This window comes from Cupressus sempervirens, chromosome 3 (genome assembly GCF_028749045.1).
Source record: "Cupressus sempervirens isolate cs-2001-9-10 chromosome 3, ASM2874904v1, whole genome shotgun sequence".
Taxonomy (NCBI): domain Eukaryota; kingdom Viridiplantae; phylum Streptophyta; class Pinopsida; order Cupressales; family Cupressaceae; genus Cupressus; species Cupressus sempervirens.
This window is the reverse complement of record NC_143120.1, coordinates 671,298,360-671,318,942: the sequence shown is the minus strand read 5'-3', so window position 1 is coordinate 671,318,942 and position 20,583 is coordinate 671,298,360. Positions and strand designations below refer to the sequence as shown.

The window sequence follows — 20,583 nt, the reverse complement described above, 5'->3', positions numbered from 1 at the left end:
AGGATGCCCCTGTGGAAAAATTGGGTAAATGGAAGTACTCACCAGATGAATTAACACAACAAGTTTTTGATGTAATTCTAAAAGTAGTCAAACCTCAATGGGATAATGCATTGAAAGTTGCTAAAGACATCAGCGAAGAAACTTTGAGATAGCTTATGCCGAGTCTCAGTGAAAAAGAGGTGAAGGAATCATTGAAAAATAATGAGCAAAATCTCACACCTAAATTCAATACATGTCTAATATTGCTAAAGGACATTGAATCTATGGTGAAATCCAATACTACTACATGGAAAAACATCTATGGGCTGCACAAGCCTAGTGACTATGTTGTGCATGTAGATGACAAAGATGTTGAAGAAGATGATGTGGAAGAGGAAGTAGAAATCAGAGATGATGAAATAGACAATGTAGATCTTGATGATGCTGATGAGGAAGAAAAACAAGAAGCTACTGGAGGAAGTCTTCCAAAAATTTAGAGTATTGAGGAATCTGATGTAGAAAAAATTGCAGCAGAAGTTATGACTTCCTTTCCTCATTCTCCGAGCAAAGCTTTAATGCAATCAAGCTCGGAGAAGGTTTCTACCGAGTTGGTTATGGTTATGATTGGATCACCTAGCACCCAACCAATCTCTAGAATTACTCTATCGAGTGTTTCAATGGCTGATGTTACATCCCAATTTTTTGACCTAATTTAAAATATAGCTGTTGAGGTTCACATGAAGTCGGTTGACAGTTAAATTTGTTATAATCCTGTGAAATGGCAAGATGGTTAGTTGTTATAATTTAATGTGAAGATAACATGCTAGTTGATTATTTATCAAAAAATCATGGAATTGAAAAGGCAGCTAGCCATTATAATAATTAATAACTTGTTATGATAATATGATTTAATTGCGGAGAATTTCCTTGCAGGAAACATGTCGAAGGGGTGGAAGCATTGTCAGAAAAGAATTAGGCACAGAAGCATCACCATTACTGGACAAATGGGTTGAGGACCTAGTAACTTGAACATTAGGATACAATCGATGAAATTGCATGAGCTATTTAAATAAATTATTTGAGAAACATAAAATAATTGAGTTAAAACATAAAACGTACCTCAAAGGATTTTAAATGATCTTTCGCCATATTATTATAATATATATGTATATACGTACATATAGATATAAAAATGAAATGACATCATTATATTTTTAATTTAATAAAGTGATGTAACCTCATTAATATATTTACTTGTACTTATACAAATATAAAATAATAATATTTGAACTATAATCTTCCAACTTTATTTTTCCATTTTAATATTCTTTGCTTATAACCGATTAACACTTGGCATGATAAATTGACAATAATCAAACTATAACTTTCCAGCCCTTTTGCCATCCTTTTTATTCTTTTCTTTTTGAAATCGATTTATTACTTGGAAATTTGAATAGACTATAATCTTTTGTAACCAGTGGGAGCTAAGGAATCAGTTTGCTCTCCATTTAAGGAAGTCGTGAGGGAGAGACGAGATCACCTTTTTCCTTGGTGCCCAAATTTATTCCTACCTTGCTACATTCCATATTTCCCTTGTTTCATTTACCAACTCGTCCCTGCAATGTCATGACTGCATCTGCCATTGAAACGTCTTACAATTTGCCATTGAAACGTCTTACAACCTGCCATTCAAACGTCTTATAGTCTGCCATTGAAACCTCTGCAATTGCCATTGATACATCTTACTATCTACCATTTATACATTTTCTATTTACTATTGTTAAACACCTTGTTTAGATTGTGTGACTTCAACTTAAAGTAATTTCTGGCTAGGATATTGAGGTCAAGTGTTGAAGAAATCAAGAGGGAGCCGATCAGATTGCAAGTTCCCCAAAGGATACATATCAGGTCATGAATTACCCTTGTATATTTTTGAATGCATATTCTCCTGCAGTTGGCTAAGCTTAGGAGTCTCTTTCTTTTAGACTGTGATTATATTATGCAATTTGCTAATTGTACCCTGAGAATTATGAGCTTTTATTTTTATCTTTCATTGTATCCAGTTGAATAGTATCTCTTATGGGAGAGTTTTCCAAATGCAATAAAACCTGAAATAAAAGGTACAATAACATCAAATTTCATAGCAGCAATTCTCAGCATTTATCATGATGATATCTTGTTTGAATTTACAGATTGAACTTCTTTAAATTTAACCTTGTTCATAGTAAGTGATAGCCAAGTAACCATGGTATGGATCCATAAAATCATTATGCCAATGGATATTAGAATCAAACAATCAATTCTGCGATCTTTAAAGAATATAATCTCTCAAATCACAGATTGTGACAAGCTGGAATATATGTTAATTATGAAACAATTGAGAATTAATAGAAAGAACTAGTTGTTCTGAGAATTCCGAACACCTGAGACTCACCTGGCTGTATAGCCAAGGAAAAGGGTGAAGAGGTGAGAGTAAGAAATTTGCAATAACATGAAATAGTATCAGTTATGACATAACAATGTTTATCATTTTTAAAAGGAAACATTTAATAGCTCATGCATGATCTTGTTTATTGTATTTTTTTGCTGTCAAGTTGAGTGGTGTGATTAGATATCAGGATGCTCAGTGGATGACAAGATGTTCCTTGTCTATTTCGGGGAGGGAGGGCCTTTCTAGTTAGAGATTGTGTGGGGATAAGTTTTGGTCCGAGGTTGGGTTAAGGTAACTAATAATCCTATTCATATGACATTAACTATTTTAACAACCAACTGAAATAACCTTAACCATATTAATGATGATCTGAAAATAACTAGTTTAATGACTAATTGAAGTTAACTGCTTTTATGATCAACTGGAAAATAACTAGATTAATGATCAACTGAAAATAATTGCATTTATGATCAACTGAAATAACTGTATTTATGATCAACTATCCTTTCTATATATAAGTAGGTAAATGCTTAACAAGAAAAGAAGAAAAGAAACATACAAAAATCATCCGGAGGATCTTTAGTTGGTTGTACAAGCTTTGACTTTGGTGAGAGGAGAAGTATTGACATAGGCTTAACCTCCCAACCTCGGACCATACTTATCCCCACACAATCTATTGAATTAGAAAGACCCTCCCTAATTCAGAATCAGGCTTGGGATGTTCGTAGTCCAGCCACCTGAGCATCTTGGTGTTTATAATGTCCGCACAGTTATGAAACGAACATGTTTGCATAATTGGCGCTACTGACTTCATGTGATCATTAGATGGCAAACATGCTTTTGAACTACCTTGGCCAAGGATTTCTGATGGGCTCAATCATAGTTGGAAAACTCGCCAAATGCAAAAACTCGCCAAGCCCCTCAAAAGTTTAATTGGGAAAAACTCGGCGATTTAAAAAAAAAACTCGGGAACCTAAAAAACCGCTGAAATTTAATTAAAAATACATTTATTTTGCAAAATTTAATGAGAAGATGCATCTAATAAGTTAATTAAAGACAATACAAAAGAAAGAAACAAAGTTTAGATATATATAAATGCATAATGCGTACAAAATTGCATTCTCATGCAGAATGCTCATGGTAGGAAGCAAAATAGTAAATTACTAAATAGTTTCAATCTGTCAAACTAAAAGTAAATACTAAAAGTCTAAATACATCAATACAATGTGACAATGCCAATCACATCTTCCTCTTTCCACTTGCACTAGCAGGAAAGCGAGGGGGTCTAGTCCTAGAAGAAGTGCTCTGCACTGGGATAGGGCGTGAGCTGCGTGACTGTGAACTCTGTGGCTGTGCCCCCTCGCTCGACGTCCCTACTGACTGGCTCGGCGTCCTAGAAGAGGATGCATCTCCACCTAATGGTAATGTCTGATCCTCGCCTGAATCATCATCATCCTCGTCCTCATCCTCAATGTCATCCATAGTGAACTGAAAATCAGTGTCAACCTCCCCCTCCATGGTCTGCCTCTCCAAATCAGCGATCTCATCTGGTGTAAAAAATGGACTTGGCTCCTGTGCTGTCCAATTAGAATAAGGATCTATCTCATCTAGATCAAGCGGACCAGGTAGTTCTAAGAGCTGTGACTTTTTTATGCGCAACTTAAGATTATAGTGCACATAAACAAGGTCATTAAGCCGTTTTTGAGTCATTTTGTTTCTTTTCTTTGTATGGATGGACTCAAATAAGCTCCAATTGCGCTCACAATGGGATGAGCTATAAGGTTGGGATAGGACTCTGAGAGCAAATTTCCTTAAATTGGGGGTATTGCCACCCCAACTTGCCCACCAAGCATCTGCAAAACAAAATTTAAAAAGTTGTAAAGCAATAAAAAACAAAATCAGAAGCACAACTTATCAATTAGCAAAAGTTTTAAAGTTTGACGCTTTACCTGGTGCTTGAGTAGATCTTGCTCTCTTTGCTAGCATAGAAGAGAACAAAGGACCCCTTGATTCCACATAGATTTGTTGTTCGGTCACAATAAGGTCTCTCTCCTCTTCACTTGATATCATTCTCTCAATGCATTTAGAGAGACCTTCCATGACCTCTCCATTAGGATCTGAGTAGGAATCATCAGCCCTAAAACAAATAGAAAATGATATCAAGTCTTACTACACAACCTTAAAAAGTAAAGTAAAATAAAGACTTATTAAAATCCCAACTTCAAGGACAATCAATTATTATAGTACCTGAATTTGGGATTGAGGAAGTAGCCTGCTGCATGAATAGGTTGGTGGAGCATATTGTTCCACCTCCTATCAATTATTTCCCAAATGAGGTCTAATCTGAGACTGTCCCCGTGATAGTAACTTCTAACAGCCTCTTTCGCCCTATCCATGGCCTCATAAAGACCTCCCATTGGGGATTGCTGCCCATCACATGTGCGCAAGACTAGAACCAGGGGCAGAGACATCTACATTTGAAATTCGAAAAATACAAATTAGTTAATAACATAGTAAGTTATGAATTGAAAATGAAACTTGAATAAACTAAAAATATAATGAAGTTACCTCCACAATCTCCTTAGCCTTTGCAAAAAAGCTATCATCAAAGACTATTCGTGCCACAGCTTCTCCTTCGGGCTTCTTTGAGTAAGGTGAAGCAACCCAATGAGCACACACAAACATTTGCTTCAAAGCCAATATGTGGTCAAGAATACTTTGCAATGTCAAGAAGACCGTAGCAAGCCTTGTCATAGCAGGTCTCATCAAATCTTTGCCTTTAGTGGCTTTTCTCATCAAACTGAGAACCCATGGGTGATTATAGATATATTTCGTGACTCGCCTAGCATCTTCCACAACTGGACTCACCCAATCAAGTTTTCCTATGTCCTCCAAAAAAAGGTCAAGGACATGTGCTGCACAAGGTGACCAAAAAAGTGTGGGATGCCTCTCTTGGAGGATTCTACCTAAAAGATTAGCAAAAAATCAATAATCAGTAACAAACTTTCCATATTTAGTATTTACAAATTACATCAAATCTAAATTGAATAATACCATAGCATTACATTCATGATTCATATTGATTCAAATATAAAAAATTAAATCTACCTGCTGCCACATATGCTGCTGCATTATCTGTGATTATTTGCACCACATTCTCTATTCCCACCTCCATGACAACATTTTCCAACATTAAAGCCAATGTGGCTGCATTTTTCACTTTGTTGGAGGCATCGACAGATTTCCAAAACACCACATCATCTTTGCAAGCAATCAAGAAGTTAATAATGGTTCTACTTCTTCCATCTGTCCACCCATCAGATAAAATGGTGCAGCCATACTTCTTCCACTCTTTCTTTTGGTCTTCTATCAACAATCTTGCCCTACCAACCGCTTTGTCAAGCAACCTACAAAATTTAAGTGTAATATTAAATAAAGTGTAAGTGTTAGTAAAAAATTAGGAAATAAGTTATAACAATTAAGATTTAAAATATAACAATGAACTAAAGTGAATCTCAATTATTTACAATTACTAAATAGTAAAATACTAACCTTCCACTCATATCCTTGCGATTAGGCGGCTTGTACCCTTTGCTTGATATTGTCATTGCATTCACCATATTGACCCAATGGGGACTATCAGCGGCATTCATTGAGATATTGTTGAAAAACCAAAAATCAGCTGCTGCAATATCAGTTTGCTCATGCACCTCCTTAAACCATGCAGTGCCCTCTAATGATGGTTGTGCTCCAGGAGTGTTCCTGGGCACAAAATAACCACCTATCCCTGATGGGGATCTGGATGGTGATGATGAAGAAGTAGGAGATGTAGAAGAAGTGGAACCGGTAAAAGAGAAATTTTGTTTGCGGATCCATGGGCCACGAAGAGATCCTGGTATGTTCTCAAGTGCTTCTTCTTCCTCTTGCATATCAAAAGGAGCTCCTTCAGATTCAGCTATGGCTGCCCTCATAGATAATTTTGCCCTCTCCCTATTCAATTTTTTCTCTTCAGAAGCTGCAAGTAGGGCATGGATGAATCTTTTTTCTTCATCAGTTACCTTGAGACAAGGATTTGAGTCATGTTTCTTTATGCCTGCAAGGTGGTATTTGAGGCGGTTTATGCCTCCAGAAATAATTCTCTCACAGGGAATGCATATCACCTTCCCAATATCATTTGGACTTGGAGCTTCATAGGCATACCGCCATGCCTTATCTCTTGCATTTTTAGGCCGAGTACCTATATATCCAGATGGGCATGGTGTTTGTGGCCACTCTTCTTGCGGGTTTGTCATGTTTTCTTAATGCTTGTCCGCTGCCCTACACATAAATAATTAAATTTATAGAAAAACGAATAAACAAATTTAGAACTTAGAGTTAAAACTTAGAAGCTAGAAGTTTAGAACAACTAGCCACTAGGGTTTCAACTTTCAAATGATTTGAAATCATTTACAAACAACAACAAAAACAATAAAAGCTTTGCTTAAAACTATAAAAAGTTTTCTAACAATGATAAGATGAACATACCTGGAAAGAAATTTCTCTTCTAAATTCAGTTAGAATCCTCCAAAATCCACTCCAATCTGCCTTTAATCACTTGCAATCAACTAAAACCTTCTTTGCTCCACACAAATGAAAGAAACAATGCAAAAAACAATGCAAATTTGACCTATTTAGGCGTCTGGCCGCGGGTTCCCTGAACCGCGAGTTTTTTTACATAACTCGCCGAGTTTTTGACTAAAACTCGCCGATTACTCGGCGAGTTTTTGGACTCACGCCGAGTTTTTTGGCAGGCGAGTTTTTGGGCGATTTACTCGCCGTCCCAAAACACTCGGCGAGTTTTAAAAACTTGCCGAGTAACCGGCGAGTCTTCCATCTATGGGCTCAATGACCTGATCACCACCGCTGAACTTGACAAAAGGTTACGTTATTAGGGACGAGCATGAGCTATTAAGCATCTTTAATTAATTTATTATTCATATCTAATTTCTCTTTTGCTTCCTTGGAGATTCATACCACCTCTTCACCTTACTTGGCTATATAGTAGATGAGTCCCAGGTGTTCGAATTTCCTGAGCAATCTATTCTATGCATAAATTCTAGAAGGATTCACTGCTTAGTATGCTTATCACAAACTGTGACAAGGAAGATTGTGTTCTTGAGACTAATTGAAAATATTATTCAATTTTGATTTTCATACAGTGTATTTCATTTCAAGTTTTATTGCATTTGGAAAAACTCTCTCATAAGAGGTTGTACCTAATTAATTATGAAAGTTAAAAGAAAAGGACTGATATCAAATGACATGGAGTATGTAGCAAAACTTATATTGTAAGTTGAAATAAATTTGGAAAGAAAAGGAATCTTGTGAGCTTAACCGGCTGCTATGGAAAACAATAAAAAGATATTGGAATAACATCACATGACCTGATGTATATTCAAATATGTCTGAAGCCTTGCAACCAATTGGTAATCTACCCTTCTTCAGATGTTGTAGACGTATCCAAAGTGTAGAATACTTTATTCCTCAAATGAACTGAGCATATACGACAGAATATAGATTGGTGCTGCTTGTGAATGGAAAGTATAGATTGGAAATATAGAGGTTTTCGGCACAAAAAATATATGAAGTCAGGAGTTATGGATGGCAGAGAGAATACTGGAAAACATAGCAAGGGAAAGGTAGCCGTGTGTGTGAGATATGATGTCTGCCTCTTCTCACGGCTTCCATTTTAAAAGAACAAGTTGTGATTTCTTGGCTTCCACAAGTTAAAAGATTATTGTCAATTTATCATGCCGAGTGTTTAGTTAGTTAAAAGAAAAGAAATATTAAAATGGAAATAGAGTTGGAAGATTATAGTTCGAATATTATTATGATTCGAATGTTATTATATTTTGAATATTGTTATAATTTTATATTTATATATGTATATATAAATATATTACTAAGGTGACATCTTTTTATTAAATTATTATAATATAATGGTGTCATTTCATTTTTATATCTATATGTACATATATACATATATATTATATAATATGGTGAAAGATGATTTAAAATCTTTTGAGATACGTTTTATAATTTAACTCAATTATTTATGTTTCTCAATTTATTTACTCAAATAGCTCATGCGGATCCCACAGATGTATCCTATGTTTAAGTTGTTAAGTCCTTACCAAAGAAGTTCAAGGTCATACCTATCAATCCTGTTAAATTGAACTAAGCAAGCATCCCATTCCGATGATCCCGTTTAGCAATGCTTCCCCACTTTCATTTTCTCTTGCAATCACCCATGAAAAAAACTTCCGCCATAATAACAATTCTATAATAATTTTCATATAAACATTTAATAGACTTTAATTTATTAATCATAATTCCAAAATCAAGCAACTGCTAACATCAGATAACAGTTAATGATTAATGACCATCTTCATTAATAGTTAATACAATGGATATAAATAACTACCTACTTCACATGATCATGAAAAAAAAAATCCGTTAAATCCAATGGTTATGAGCAAGTTTAAAATTAGGTCAAAATTTTGGGATGTAACAATTAGGCTTGACTGAGCAACAATAAGGTATTCTTGCTATTAATGTTATTTCTACTATTAGTACATTTGTTGTTGTTCCTACTTTTTCAACTATTGTTTCCACCATGGCTAATGCAATGAAAATTGAGACCTAGTCTCAATTGAGCATTGAACTTTTGAAGAAGGGAAAACAAATTGTTTCATCTATTATTCCTAAGGATAAGTGTCAAGAGGTTGAAACCTCTAAGGATGAGATTGATCTAGGGGAAGATATTGTAATACCAGATTGGGATCTTTCCAATTCGACACCTGATCAAATGGATACCCTTGGAGAACTTTGGAAGAAGAGGGCTAAGCAACAAAAGCTTAGAGAAGAGAGGAAAAAGAAAAATCAAGTCCTTGAGGACATCAAGAGCATATTTGTTGATGCTCTGAGCATTGAAGTTGATGAGAATCAACCCATTTTGGATCAGTTAGTTGAAATCGTCCACAAGTACAATGAAGAACTGAATGGACAGGAAAACATGTTGCAGAGAGAAGAGAGCAAATTTGAAAATAAAGTTTTGGAGCAAGTAGCACAAAAGATTACTATTGATCAAGTAGAACTATCTACCATTCTTGCTACTCTAGAAACATCTGTAGATAATGTTGTTTCTTTATTTTTCAAGTTGAGTGACACATCTATGTTTACTAAGGAGATTAAGCATAAATTATCCAAGATAGATGAGGGTATGAAGGCAAGTGCACATCAGCTATCACTTGGTCCTAGTTGTAGCTTTGCACACTTTACAAAGATTAGATACGTAACAAATCTTCAAGTAGAATTGTTAAGGGAAGAACCCAGAATTAGGGCTACACTTGTAGAAATTTAGGGTATGATTCTTCCAAACATGGATGCAATACAAAAACATATTGCACATGCAAAAACATTGTTCCATGATAATAACTTCTCCATAGTTGACCACATGCTGGAACTATCAACAAAGATAGAGATAGCATTGCATGCATCTTAGGTATTGCAAGAGAATTGGGACAAGACCATGACAATCATTTTGAAGGTACATACTGATTTCTTGTCACATTTTGGTATTAACTTGTAAATATTTTACACCTCTGGCATTTATGTCAAAAAGGGGGAGAACATTATTGATAAAGGGGGAGAAGATTATTTGTATAGAAGGAAAATAATATCATACTCCAATTATATATATAGGGGAGAGATATATGTATGGGGGAGTAGTAATATGAAGTAGATGTACAGTTCAGTAGAAAATATGTTTACAAAAGAAATTTTGAAGAATCAAAATAGAGTAAGAGGTAACCGAGCTACAATAGTAGACAACAGTCAGAACCAAGTTGAAGACAAAGATTGTCGATAAGGAAAGTTTTGAGAATTCAGATTTTTGGTATGATAAGTGTTTTTATCACTAATGCCAAAGGGGGAAATTGTTGACATTAATGTCAATTTTTCTATTAATAACTTAACACTTAGTCAATTGGTTTCATTGCTACCGAGCTTATCATTCATTTAGCAGAGTTAACCAAGTATTTCAGTTGCTACCGAGCTAAATAGTGAGAATATAGTTCATGTTGAGCTTCATAGTGTCTATTGAGCATCTTAGACAGTTTACAGTATTGCCCAAGCGTAGCAGAGTCTACCAAACTATCCAATAGAAGTGATGAAGATCTTAGTGTTAACCATGTTCTAGATTGTCTACCGAGCTTGCAGTGTTAACAAAGAGAATTCAGTGTTGATCAAGTCATGCAGTGCCAACGGAGTGATTCAGTATCTATCAAGTTTCTCAGTGTTCACCGAGTCATACAGTGCTAACCTAGTTTGTGCTACTTGAAGTGACTAGTATGGACCGAGCTTCAACTTCAATCGAGTGCCAGAGTTTGCCGAGTGTTGACAGTGTTTGTCGAGTGTCAGAACATCGCCGAGTTGACTTCAGAACTTGAGTTACAACAATGGGCCGACTTTGTGAATTATGACGAATTTGGTATTGTAACCGACTCCAGGAGGTAATTAATTGGATTGATATATATGTAATGCATTGTATCATATCCAAGATGTAATTGTAAGAATGTATGTGAAGAAGTAAGAAGCAGATGAGTGCGAATTGAAGAAGGCTACAAGCAATATGTGGTATAGTCAAGTGATCATCGCATTTCAAGGAATCCCACTTAGCAAATCAAAGTTGTAGATTAGAGATCAACCACTGATTCATCCTAACAAGTGCATTAGTCATGTTGGTTCCCAAAACCGTAGATTGGAATCCTACAAGCCTTGGCTTCTCGATGCTAGGATATCCAACTGGTTAAGGCCAACTTGACAGGATTGATCAATTTGATCCAATCCCTTGCGCTTCCGGCTCTGCAAAACCAAGGTGGGTGTACTTGATCCTGGACGAAACACTTAGATCCAAGACACTGAAAACAGATCAATTAGAATGCAAATGTGATGAAAGCTTTCAAAATGGCAAGAATTATAGAAGGCTTTAAGATTGCAAATTACGAATTAAGGAGAAATGTAAATAATTGTATGAATGTTTTTTAAATAAAAGTGATTATTACAGATGATTGCAACAAATGAATATATTAAATCTTCAAAGGAAAGAAATGAAACAGTTTCCAGCAAATGGATTATGAATCAGGAGCAAAAGACCAGTGCTTAATTAAATGGGCAATCAAAGTCAATATTATTAGTTGAGACATACAACTTTATAAAGTTTAATATATTTAACAATTTTAATAATTTTGACGTGATGGATCAATTATATAAACACAATTTAAACTAGTCTAAAATGCACTTTAACTCCTGCAGAGACAAATTAGACATAAATACGGAAACAATAAAATATTTCACAATATTTATGTTTATTTAATTTAAAATGCAATAATGACCCAGTCCACTTATCTGAATATTAAAATATTTATAGAAAATAAATAAAAAACATTTACAAAGGACACAACTTAATAATAATTTAAACTCCAAAATTTAAAATGAATAATAATGTCGAAAATAAAATCGCAATAAAGACATTCCTTACAAATGATCCATCTATTGCAAACATTTCCGGGTCGCACAAAATCCACCCAATAACTTAAATCCACAGGCTTAGTTCAAAAGTTTATTTCTCCGCCAATCGAAAAAATCTAATACATCATAAGTGCATCAATATAAAATTTAAAAAAAATGAAAAATGAATATCTATTGCCTCTCTCCTCCATTTGTATTACATATTTATAATGAGTAAAAAGGTACGTAAGGAATGGACACACCCCTTCACGATACCTAATTACAACCACTTATAATAAAACTGTGGGTTCAATTGTTTTAATAAATCATAATGATTGTATACTTTGGAATAACAAATATGCTGCCTTTGACGTGACACTTGAGGATGAGGAACACCGTTTGGAAAATTCAACACAATGTTTGACCCGTATTTTATCCAACCACATCCTTCATCCTGCAGATAAACAATCGCAGGTCGCAGAACAGCCTGCAAAGCCTCGTGAAATATTCTATATGCTCAAGACATTTCGTGACCATTCTCGTATATTCTCAATATCGGTATAAAACTGGGCACTTCATCCTGTGGTATAAGTAGTGTCGGGGGTAATATTACTTTCGAACTTCTCATCTATTAAAAGGATGCATAGAATGCTGAATCAATTATTTTGCCTTCAAAATGCGATCATCACGTGCTAACAGTATTCATACTCCAAGTCTGAGCGGGGCTCTTCCATCCAGGCGTATTCCTATTACAATACATTTCAAAATATTGTAAGTAAACAATACCAACAATAATCCTATGGACATGCTTACCTGAAAGACCTGCAAATAGCATTTATTGGGAAAGGCAACTACGATTCACGAATTGCTGGAATATGTTTCCGTCTCAGAGAACATTCAAACCCGACCTCCATGGACCAGGGACATCCGCAAATTGCTTGTGGTACATAACCATACCTATCTCTGTGTACAGAATATTAAGAGGAATGACAATATATAATCTGATTATTCTGACACAACCGAATCACAAAATATTAATCCTTGTGACATGTACAGGCACATTATGTGTGGCCTATAATCCATTCTATAGGGACTCATCCAATCCTGAATTTCTATTGCTGAAAACTTCTGTAGGTATGTTCACTGTCCCGATGCACAATCTTCGTATTACTGGTTGTCTATGATGGTACTTTGTCATACTATTTGTACTCCCCTTTGTGCAGATCATCAGGATGTATTGAATACATAGAATAATAAGGAAAAGCATGAAAAACACATTTTCTTTCTCAATTAGAACTGACAGAGGAATCAAAACACCCTTGTATGAAATTACAATGTCTGAAAGTTCTCCCATCTGATATTTTTCACCATTTTGTTTGCTTGTTCCAGAGATTGCTGTGTTAAACTAGGATTTCCTAGTTGTACATGTCCAGTTATAGAATTATGTGTCTGTGAATACTAATATCTGTGGGCAGCTGAGAGTCTCTCGTGCTTTCCTGCTTCTTTTCTACCTTGACATGAGGGATGATTTACGTTGCTGACTCAATACATTGCCACCATATTCTGATAGCAATTTAAAACTTTTCAAACACCTGAAAACCATAGTCTGCTATCTCTAATATGATCTATGTCCTGATGGTGTCTTCAGAAAAATAATGCCTCTAGCATAATTACTTTGAGAGGGGATGACCAAATGAGGCCTCTAAATTTTGCCAAAATTCGGGCTCATAATCATCTAATAAGTATAATGAAGTCATAATGTATGACTTCCCAATCTGAGTGATTCATGAAAACAATCGTGAATTCCTCTGTCAACTGTATTTGCCTTTAGAAAATTTCCTTCCTCACATGACTAAGCCTAGGTTTACAGTAATGATTGCTGTAATGTGTTATTGCTATCTAATGCAAACTCTCAGAGCATTCTTTACTGATGAGTCTAACTGTTTGCTCTATTTCACGAATTCTCTACAGGTCCTTTGGTGCCTCTGTAAACTTCTGTGTATACCATCAGGGATTCAGTTGCTGTAAAAATCCTGAATACTCATCAATATGCTGCTGCTGCTGTATGCCAATGGCACTCACTCTGACATAAAAACATGTCAAACTTTGTCTTTGAAAATAAATAGCATATTTGATTGCAGAGGCCTCCTTAGTCTAATAATTTGCAAAGACTCTCCACAGTATGGACATTAAAAGAAAAATAAAGATCTCAAACTTGATGATGTGCTACTTTATAAATCCTTGACATCAATCATGATTCCCTTCCAATCTTCACTAGTGGAGGTGGAAATTTAAAGTTCCATCAAGTCAAATCCTTTAACCAGATGAACTTAACAGCCTTTTTCTAAATCTCTTAACAGAGTGCATACTTTAGTGTATGTAAATCCTTTAACAAGGTGGACTTGACAGTCCTTATTGTTCCTAACTAAGTTACTGGTACGGGTACGGGCACGGATACAGATACGTGGGTACGACAACTTTTTGGAAAGGGGGTTTGGGTACATTTGGATACGTCTATACAAATAACATATAAAAATCATAAATATATATATACATATGCATTTGTATAACTTGAAAAGTAGAAACAAAAGTTACAAAACTAAAAAGTTAATTTCATTTATTAAAATAAAATAAAAATATCTTAATCCACAATTAGTATAAAAATAAATATTTTCACTTAATAAATTATAATATCAAAACTAAAACTATATTATTAAATTTGAATACATAATAATAAACATAAATACATTTAAATTTAAATTTAAATTTTTATAAATTAATGTATAAATAATTTGATAAAGTTTATAAAAAAGAGATCTATAATTTTGAACGGACTTGCAGTTCCGTCGTTGGTAATTTGTAAATAGGTTTCTGTGGTGCTTCGAAGTAAAACTTTTCGCGCGTTAAAGAAAATGTTTTTGAGCGGGCAATGTAATTTTTTTTATGAGGATTTCATTTCGACTAGGTTTCTCTCTACTGCCTGAAATGTGCTGAAGTATCTTTTGGTGAAAACTCTTCTTAAACAATACCCTATATTTTTCCATCACTGTTTCTAGCTTTTGAATCTTCCTTCCGTCTCCATTTGCTGCCGTGGATACTTTATCAAAGCAATGCGCAATGTATTTTTTGTGATTTCTGAAGAGAAAAATAGACAAGCTTTATTCCATACGAATTTGAACGATTTTTTAGAACTTTATTAGAATTCGCTGAACTTCGAATTTCATACATAATGTTCGGCGAATCCTGTGACTAAGGTCAGCATCCAGATTTGAAGTCAAATTGCCATGTCAAAATAAAAAAAAAGACCGGATTCAGGTTGCAAAAGGCACATATGTTTTAGGATTTTAAAAATGGAACCCAACTCGATTCCACAAGGTTTTTTTAATGATTCCGATTCTGATACGTACCGTACCAGAATCTGAAGGAAAATAAGGAAGTACTGGTAACTTAGGTTCCTAACAAGGAGATCACCAGAAGTGGTTAATTGTAAGCCTTAACAGGCCAATTTTATATTGCGGTACTAAAACTTGTGGGTATCATCCTCACCCCAGTTTTACTTTCTATTTGGAAGGGTTCTAGGTCACCACATCTTGTGTCTAAGTGTTATGAATGTTGTTGATTTTATTCTTTCATGCATGCAATTAGATTGAAATAATATAGGAAGGATTAGTTGGTGAAGTGAGTTAAAGTTTTATTGGTTCCTGATTCAACCCTCCCCTCTCAGTAAGCTAGCCTACCTTATATTTCCAACAGAGTTGTCTTCTCTAATTTGTAATAATTTTCTATGGAGGGTTACAATATATAATTTGTTTGGACAACAAGAATAATTGATACTTTAATAGTTTATACTTCCAGCATCCTTCATATTATATAATTGTTTTGAATGGCATAGTCCATAGCGATCTGGTTTCCTACGTAAAAGTATATAGATTGCTATCGTGTAATTCAGTGATTATAAGATGTTAATGTTGCTAAATTATGAGCGAAGGAGAATGTCGACATCCTCAATAATATGGTTGATAAATTATAAAATGGACTAGTACAGCAGATTATTTTGTCCAATACTATTATTGATAATATTTTAGTGTATTACTTAATTTCACTCTTATACACATAGTTCCATTGTGTATGGAAACCATAGGGATAGTTCCAATTTTGTAATATATTGGATCATAATAAGATTTTGTTACCATCCATATATGTGTTTTGATAATAATAAGTGTTATAGAAGATTTATGTATTAGTTTATTATAGATACTTGTTATTTTATTTGTGTTCATATATTCTTTATTATATTGCATTATATTGATTAGAATATTATATTTTGAATATAATATAATATTAATATGTTATAATGGTGTTACATCCCAATTTTTGCCCTATAAATTTTAAACTGATTATAGCCGTTGAACCCAATTTATTTCTTCATGTGAATTTGAATCAGTTAATTATAGCCGATGTTTTAATATGTTCAGTTATAGCCATTTCTTTCATGTTCACGTGAAATTGAATCGGTTAATTATAGTCGTTGTATCGATCTAATTATCATATAAAATTGTGTTAGTTAATTCTAGCCGTTGTATTAATTTATTCATGATCATGTGAATTAGAGTTAGTCAATTCTAGCCATTGTACATATATGATGAATAAGTCAGTTATTCCTAACGGTCACTTGATTTTATTTAACAAATTATGAATCTTGAATTGATGTTTTGGTGAGAATGTTGTATTTAAATGTTTATAGGATGAAGACCAGAGAGAGAGGGGAAGCATTACGAAACGAGGTCTTCGAAAGGGGATGGTTATAAGGTTCAGTCATCAGGAGTGACAGGTTTGACCTAAAAACTGCCTTGGCAATTTATTTCATGGTGGAACCGCATGAGCTATAAGTAAAAACAAAATAAATATTAAAAATAAACAAAGTTCTTACCTTTAAGAAATTATTAAATAATAATATCATTTTAATATTATTTTATTCTCTCAATTAAGATCATAGAGAAATAATTATAAAGTGGCATTTGTTGGGTGGATATTTTGCAAGCGACAGTTTTGGGTAAAAATTCAGTCGCAAAATAGGATGACCAGCCGCAACGTGTGAGACAGAGTCTCTCCTACCTTAAAAGGAAGGCTCTCCCTTCTCATCGTTCCTTGGATCAACTCAAGGTAAGCAAGAAGTCGAGAAATTTCGTAAACAGCGTGTTACTAATATCCTTTCTTCTTAACTTTCAAGAAAGGATCCACTTACTCGTAGAACGAATAATGGGCAAGGTAAATCTCGAACTACACTTCTATCAGGAGCTGGAAACAGTGATACTGATAAATCTTCACTAACTCAAAGGCTAGCTAAAAACGTATCGATTTGGCTCCAAGTCCGGTCGTACTTCTATATGGTAAAAGCTTTACAATTAGGGCACAAAGACTCCTAAAAGCTTGGGCTTCAATTGTTTCTCAACTCTTTTCAATTTAATTCAATAGAACAACTACCAATAACACAAGATAATAAATCAAAGACAATTTGGATGAATCATAGACAGAGCTTACAATTCACTCAAATTACAATCTCACTTAATCAAAGTTAACTCTCAAATGCTCCTTTGTATTCACTTTCTCTCAAAATAGTGCTTACACAAACAAAATTATGCTGGCACAATTTCTCCAGAGTTTTCTTACATAAAGATAATGATGATTTTACAATTAGAAGGCACTCCTTTATATAGGTAAAGAAGTTGAGAAAAAGGGGGAGGAAAAAGTGGGAACAACTCAACTACAGAAACTAAAGGGTTACATGTAACTGCACATGCAACTCGCATTACATCTTTTGCATACATGCAATTCGCATTACATGCAATTACACTTTTTCATGTAATGCATTCTAAACAACTATGAAATAAAAACTATACAACAATCTTAAAGATTGCTTCTTAATGCCTTGAATTTCATAATGACGTCATGCATTATGGGAAGATCAACAATCTCTATAGTCTTTGATATGGCTTCAATTCTCACTGCATTTTCATATGTTGATTGCACAACTTTGGAATTTGCTGTTGTATTATCTAACAAGTGTTTTGTCAAGGATTTGTATAAAACAAACTTGTTCATTGTGTGCGAACCAAAATTTTCGGAATCTACATCAGTATTGATCCTAATTGTATATTTTGAATTCATTCTTTTTGCTGCCAAAAGACTACCAAGATTATCAGTAACATGGCATCCCAATTGCTCCAAATCACAAGTAAGGCTTGTTTCAACTGCTTGGCAATCTTCAAGGGCCACTTGCAATTTTGTGATCAACTTTCTTAAGGTCTCTTCCTTGTGACCAATAAGTCCTTCAAATCTGAAAAACATTTCAGATGACGGAAGAAGGTCACATGAGACCATAGCATTTAGATCAAATTTTATCATTTCATCCCAATCCACAAGGATTTCCTTTAGGTTATCTGCTTCTTGAGTCAAAGAAGAAATTAAGCTTAGTTTCATTTTGTTCATCTCTTTGACACGCCTTAGAATTGCAAGTGTTTCTGTGATAGCTTGAACTCCTTCAACAATGATTTCCTGTATCCAAGACTTAGCAGCTTCAATCAACCTTCTCTCTTTAGATGTTTGTGATGTAACAATAATATTCTGTGAAGATTGCTTCTGAATGACCTCATTCAAACGAGATATCTCCTATTTCAACTGATTCTTCTTTTCCCAAAGCTTATGATTGCATTTTGATACATTTATCAATGTGTAATGTCCCCATTTTTGGCTGACCTCGTGTAGAGTGCCGGATTTGCCTATCTTCGACTCTCGTAGGCAAATGGTGTGGAGAGAGAGTCAATTCTGCGGATCAGATAGTCATATTTTGCTCTTGAAGAAGTGTTAAGAGGTTATATTTCATTATTATGTGTTATCGGGGCCTACATGTTATAATTTTAAGTTGAGTTGCACTTTTTATTTTATAAAATTACTTTATTATAAAAAGTGCATCATAATTAGGTTTTATAAAGGATGTTTCTAGAAGTTCTAGCAACTTCTTAGAAAAGTGAATAAATAGAGGGCTGGGCCTCTCATTTGGACATGCTTGGATTTGAGATTTCTTCTACTTCTTCCATTGTGGAGCAATTTGTAGTCTCTTGGGTCTACAAATACTATTCGATCTTTGGGAACGAATCACTCCCCTAGATTGGCATAACTGAGGTAGTGAAATATCTACTGAAGGGTTGCATAATTGGAGTTGGTATTCAGCCATCTCATTGGAACTTCATTGAGAAATTGTTTGAAGGGTTTATTTTGGTTGGAACAAGGGTTTCAGATTTACCCTAGCATTGGTGAAGCGTTTGGCAGGGGTTTGAAAACAAAATTTGTGCATTTTCAGAATTGTCAAATCAGGGTTTGGAACCACATAATTGCTCATATCTTCTCAACCCCTTGGAGTTATTTTTTATGGTTTGGTAGGGTTACTACCTAACCCTAGGCGCCCATATTCCTTGCATTTGGGGGTCCCAAAACCCCAGCATTATTTTTATATAGGGGCCGTACATGCTTGCATGGGTACGGCCTTGCCAGTAGAATCAGCAGCAGCAATTTGGGGGTTCGTTTGGGGGCAGTTTGTGGAGGATTTAGTGTCTTTGGCAGCGGTTTACATCAGACATCTCCAGCAGCAATACCAGGTGCACATATTGAGGTTTTTGATTGTCAAAGGTGTTGCATACAATTAGTTGAACAGTCAGCACTATCATTGCATTGTTGGTTATCTCCAGTTATTAGTTGCTGTTGTAAACCAGTCATCTATCATATAATCTGAACTGGGTTATTGTCATGTCATAGCATTGCATTGTCAAGGGTTTGATGTATTAGAAGTGCATAGTTGTGACAGTCCCCTAAATCTGATATTGTAAAATCAGTCATTAATGTAGATGCACAGCTCAGTCCATTATAATCAGTTGTAATCAGATTTGCATGCATTGATAGGATTGAATATGAAGGTTTATATGTTGTCATCAATCTATATTCATATGCATATGTATTAGACACCACAGTCCTTATATTCTGAAAGTATCAAATCTGAGAGTTTCCATATTCTTATTATTGTTATTGGTACTGTTATTGTTCATTACATTACATTTCGATATTGGCATTGTACTTTGTGGTTTCGTTGCACAACAATTAGCCCTATTCGCAGCTCTATTCAATTACATGCCAAGTGTTTGACAAATTGTCTCAGTCTAGTTTGAGGGTTTTAGTGGCCTTAATAGTAAGGGTCATTACACAATGCATCTTGAGCATCTTGTAAACAACTCAAATGAGATTGCTTTCCAACTTCAACCTTAGTAAACTTGTAGTCAGAATAGGTAAGCTCTTCAACAAGTTTATCTACTAAGGGCTCAACAACCTCAACATATTTGGTTTTTTCGGAATTAACTAAAATTCTGGAAACAATCTTATCTTTTAAAGATTTAGATTTAGTTTTCTTCACAGGAAGATTGTCAGGAGGAACAACCACTTTCCTTCTTTTTGTTGTTATTCTACTCAACCATGCAGGCAGGCGGAAACTTTAATCTGTAGAAGTAGGTACAGTGGAGACCATTGGCATTGATCCAGATTTTATATTTGTAGTGACTAAGCATGATTCAGTCTGT

At 34.7% G+C, this 20,583-nt stretch overlaps 2 protein-coding genes across 4 annotated transcripts in view; one reads left to right on the top strand and one right to left on the bottom strand.

Annotated features, from left to right (window-relative positions):
* The window catches only part of LOC149568505 (uncharacterized), a 129,517-nt gene that overhangs the window by 22,636 nt on the left and 86,298 nt on the right, over window positions 1-20,583 (top strand). Inside the window, exons 1-2 of one of the 3 annotated variants that reach the window (XM_089821412.1) lie at window positions 12,348-12,902; window positions 13,016-13,089. The exons of the other annotated variants lie outside the window; for them this stretch is intronic. Coding sequence (XP_089677538.1) covers window positions 12,872-12,902; window positions 13,016-13,089 — 105 coding nt within the window. The 5' untranslated portion in view covers window positions 12,348-12,871. Of the gene's footprint in view, window positions 1-12,347; window positions 12,903-13,015; window positions 13,090-20,583 lie in introns of those variants that run through there. 3 annotated transcript variants of the gene reach the window in all.
* On the bottom strand, window positions 3,650-12,496 carry LOC149568509 (uncharacterized). The gene is made up of 7 exons (XM_089823412.1): window positions 12,426-12,496; window positions 5,963-6,172; window positions 5,519-5,817; window positions 4,979-5,376; window positions 4,658-4,881; window positions 4,360-4,547; window positions 3,650-4,263 (listed from the first exon to the last, which is right to left on the bottom strand). The coding sequence occupies exons 1-7, from the start codon at window positions 12,494-12,496 to the stop codon at window positions 3,650-3,652; spliced, it is 2,004 nt and encodes a 667-aa protein (XP_089679538.1).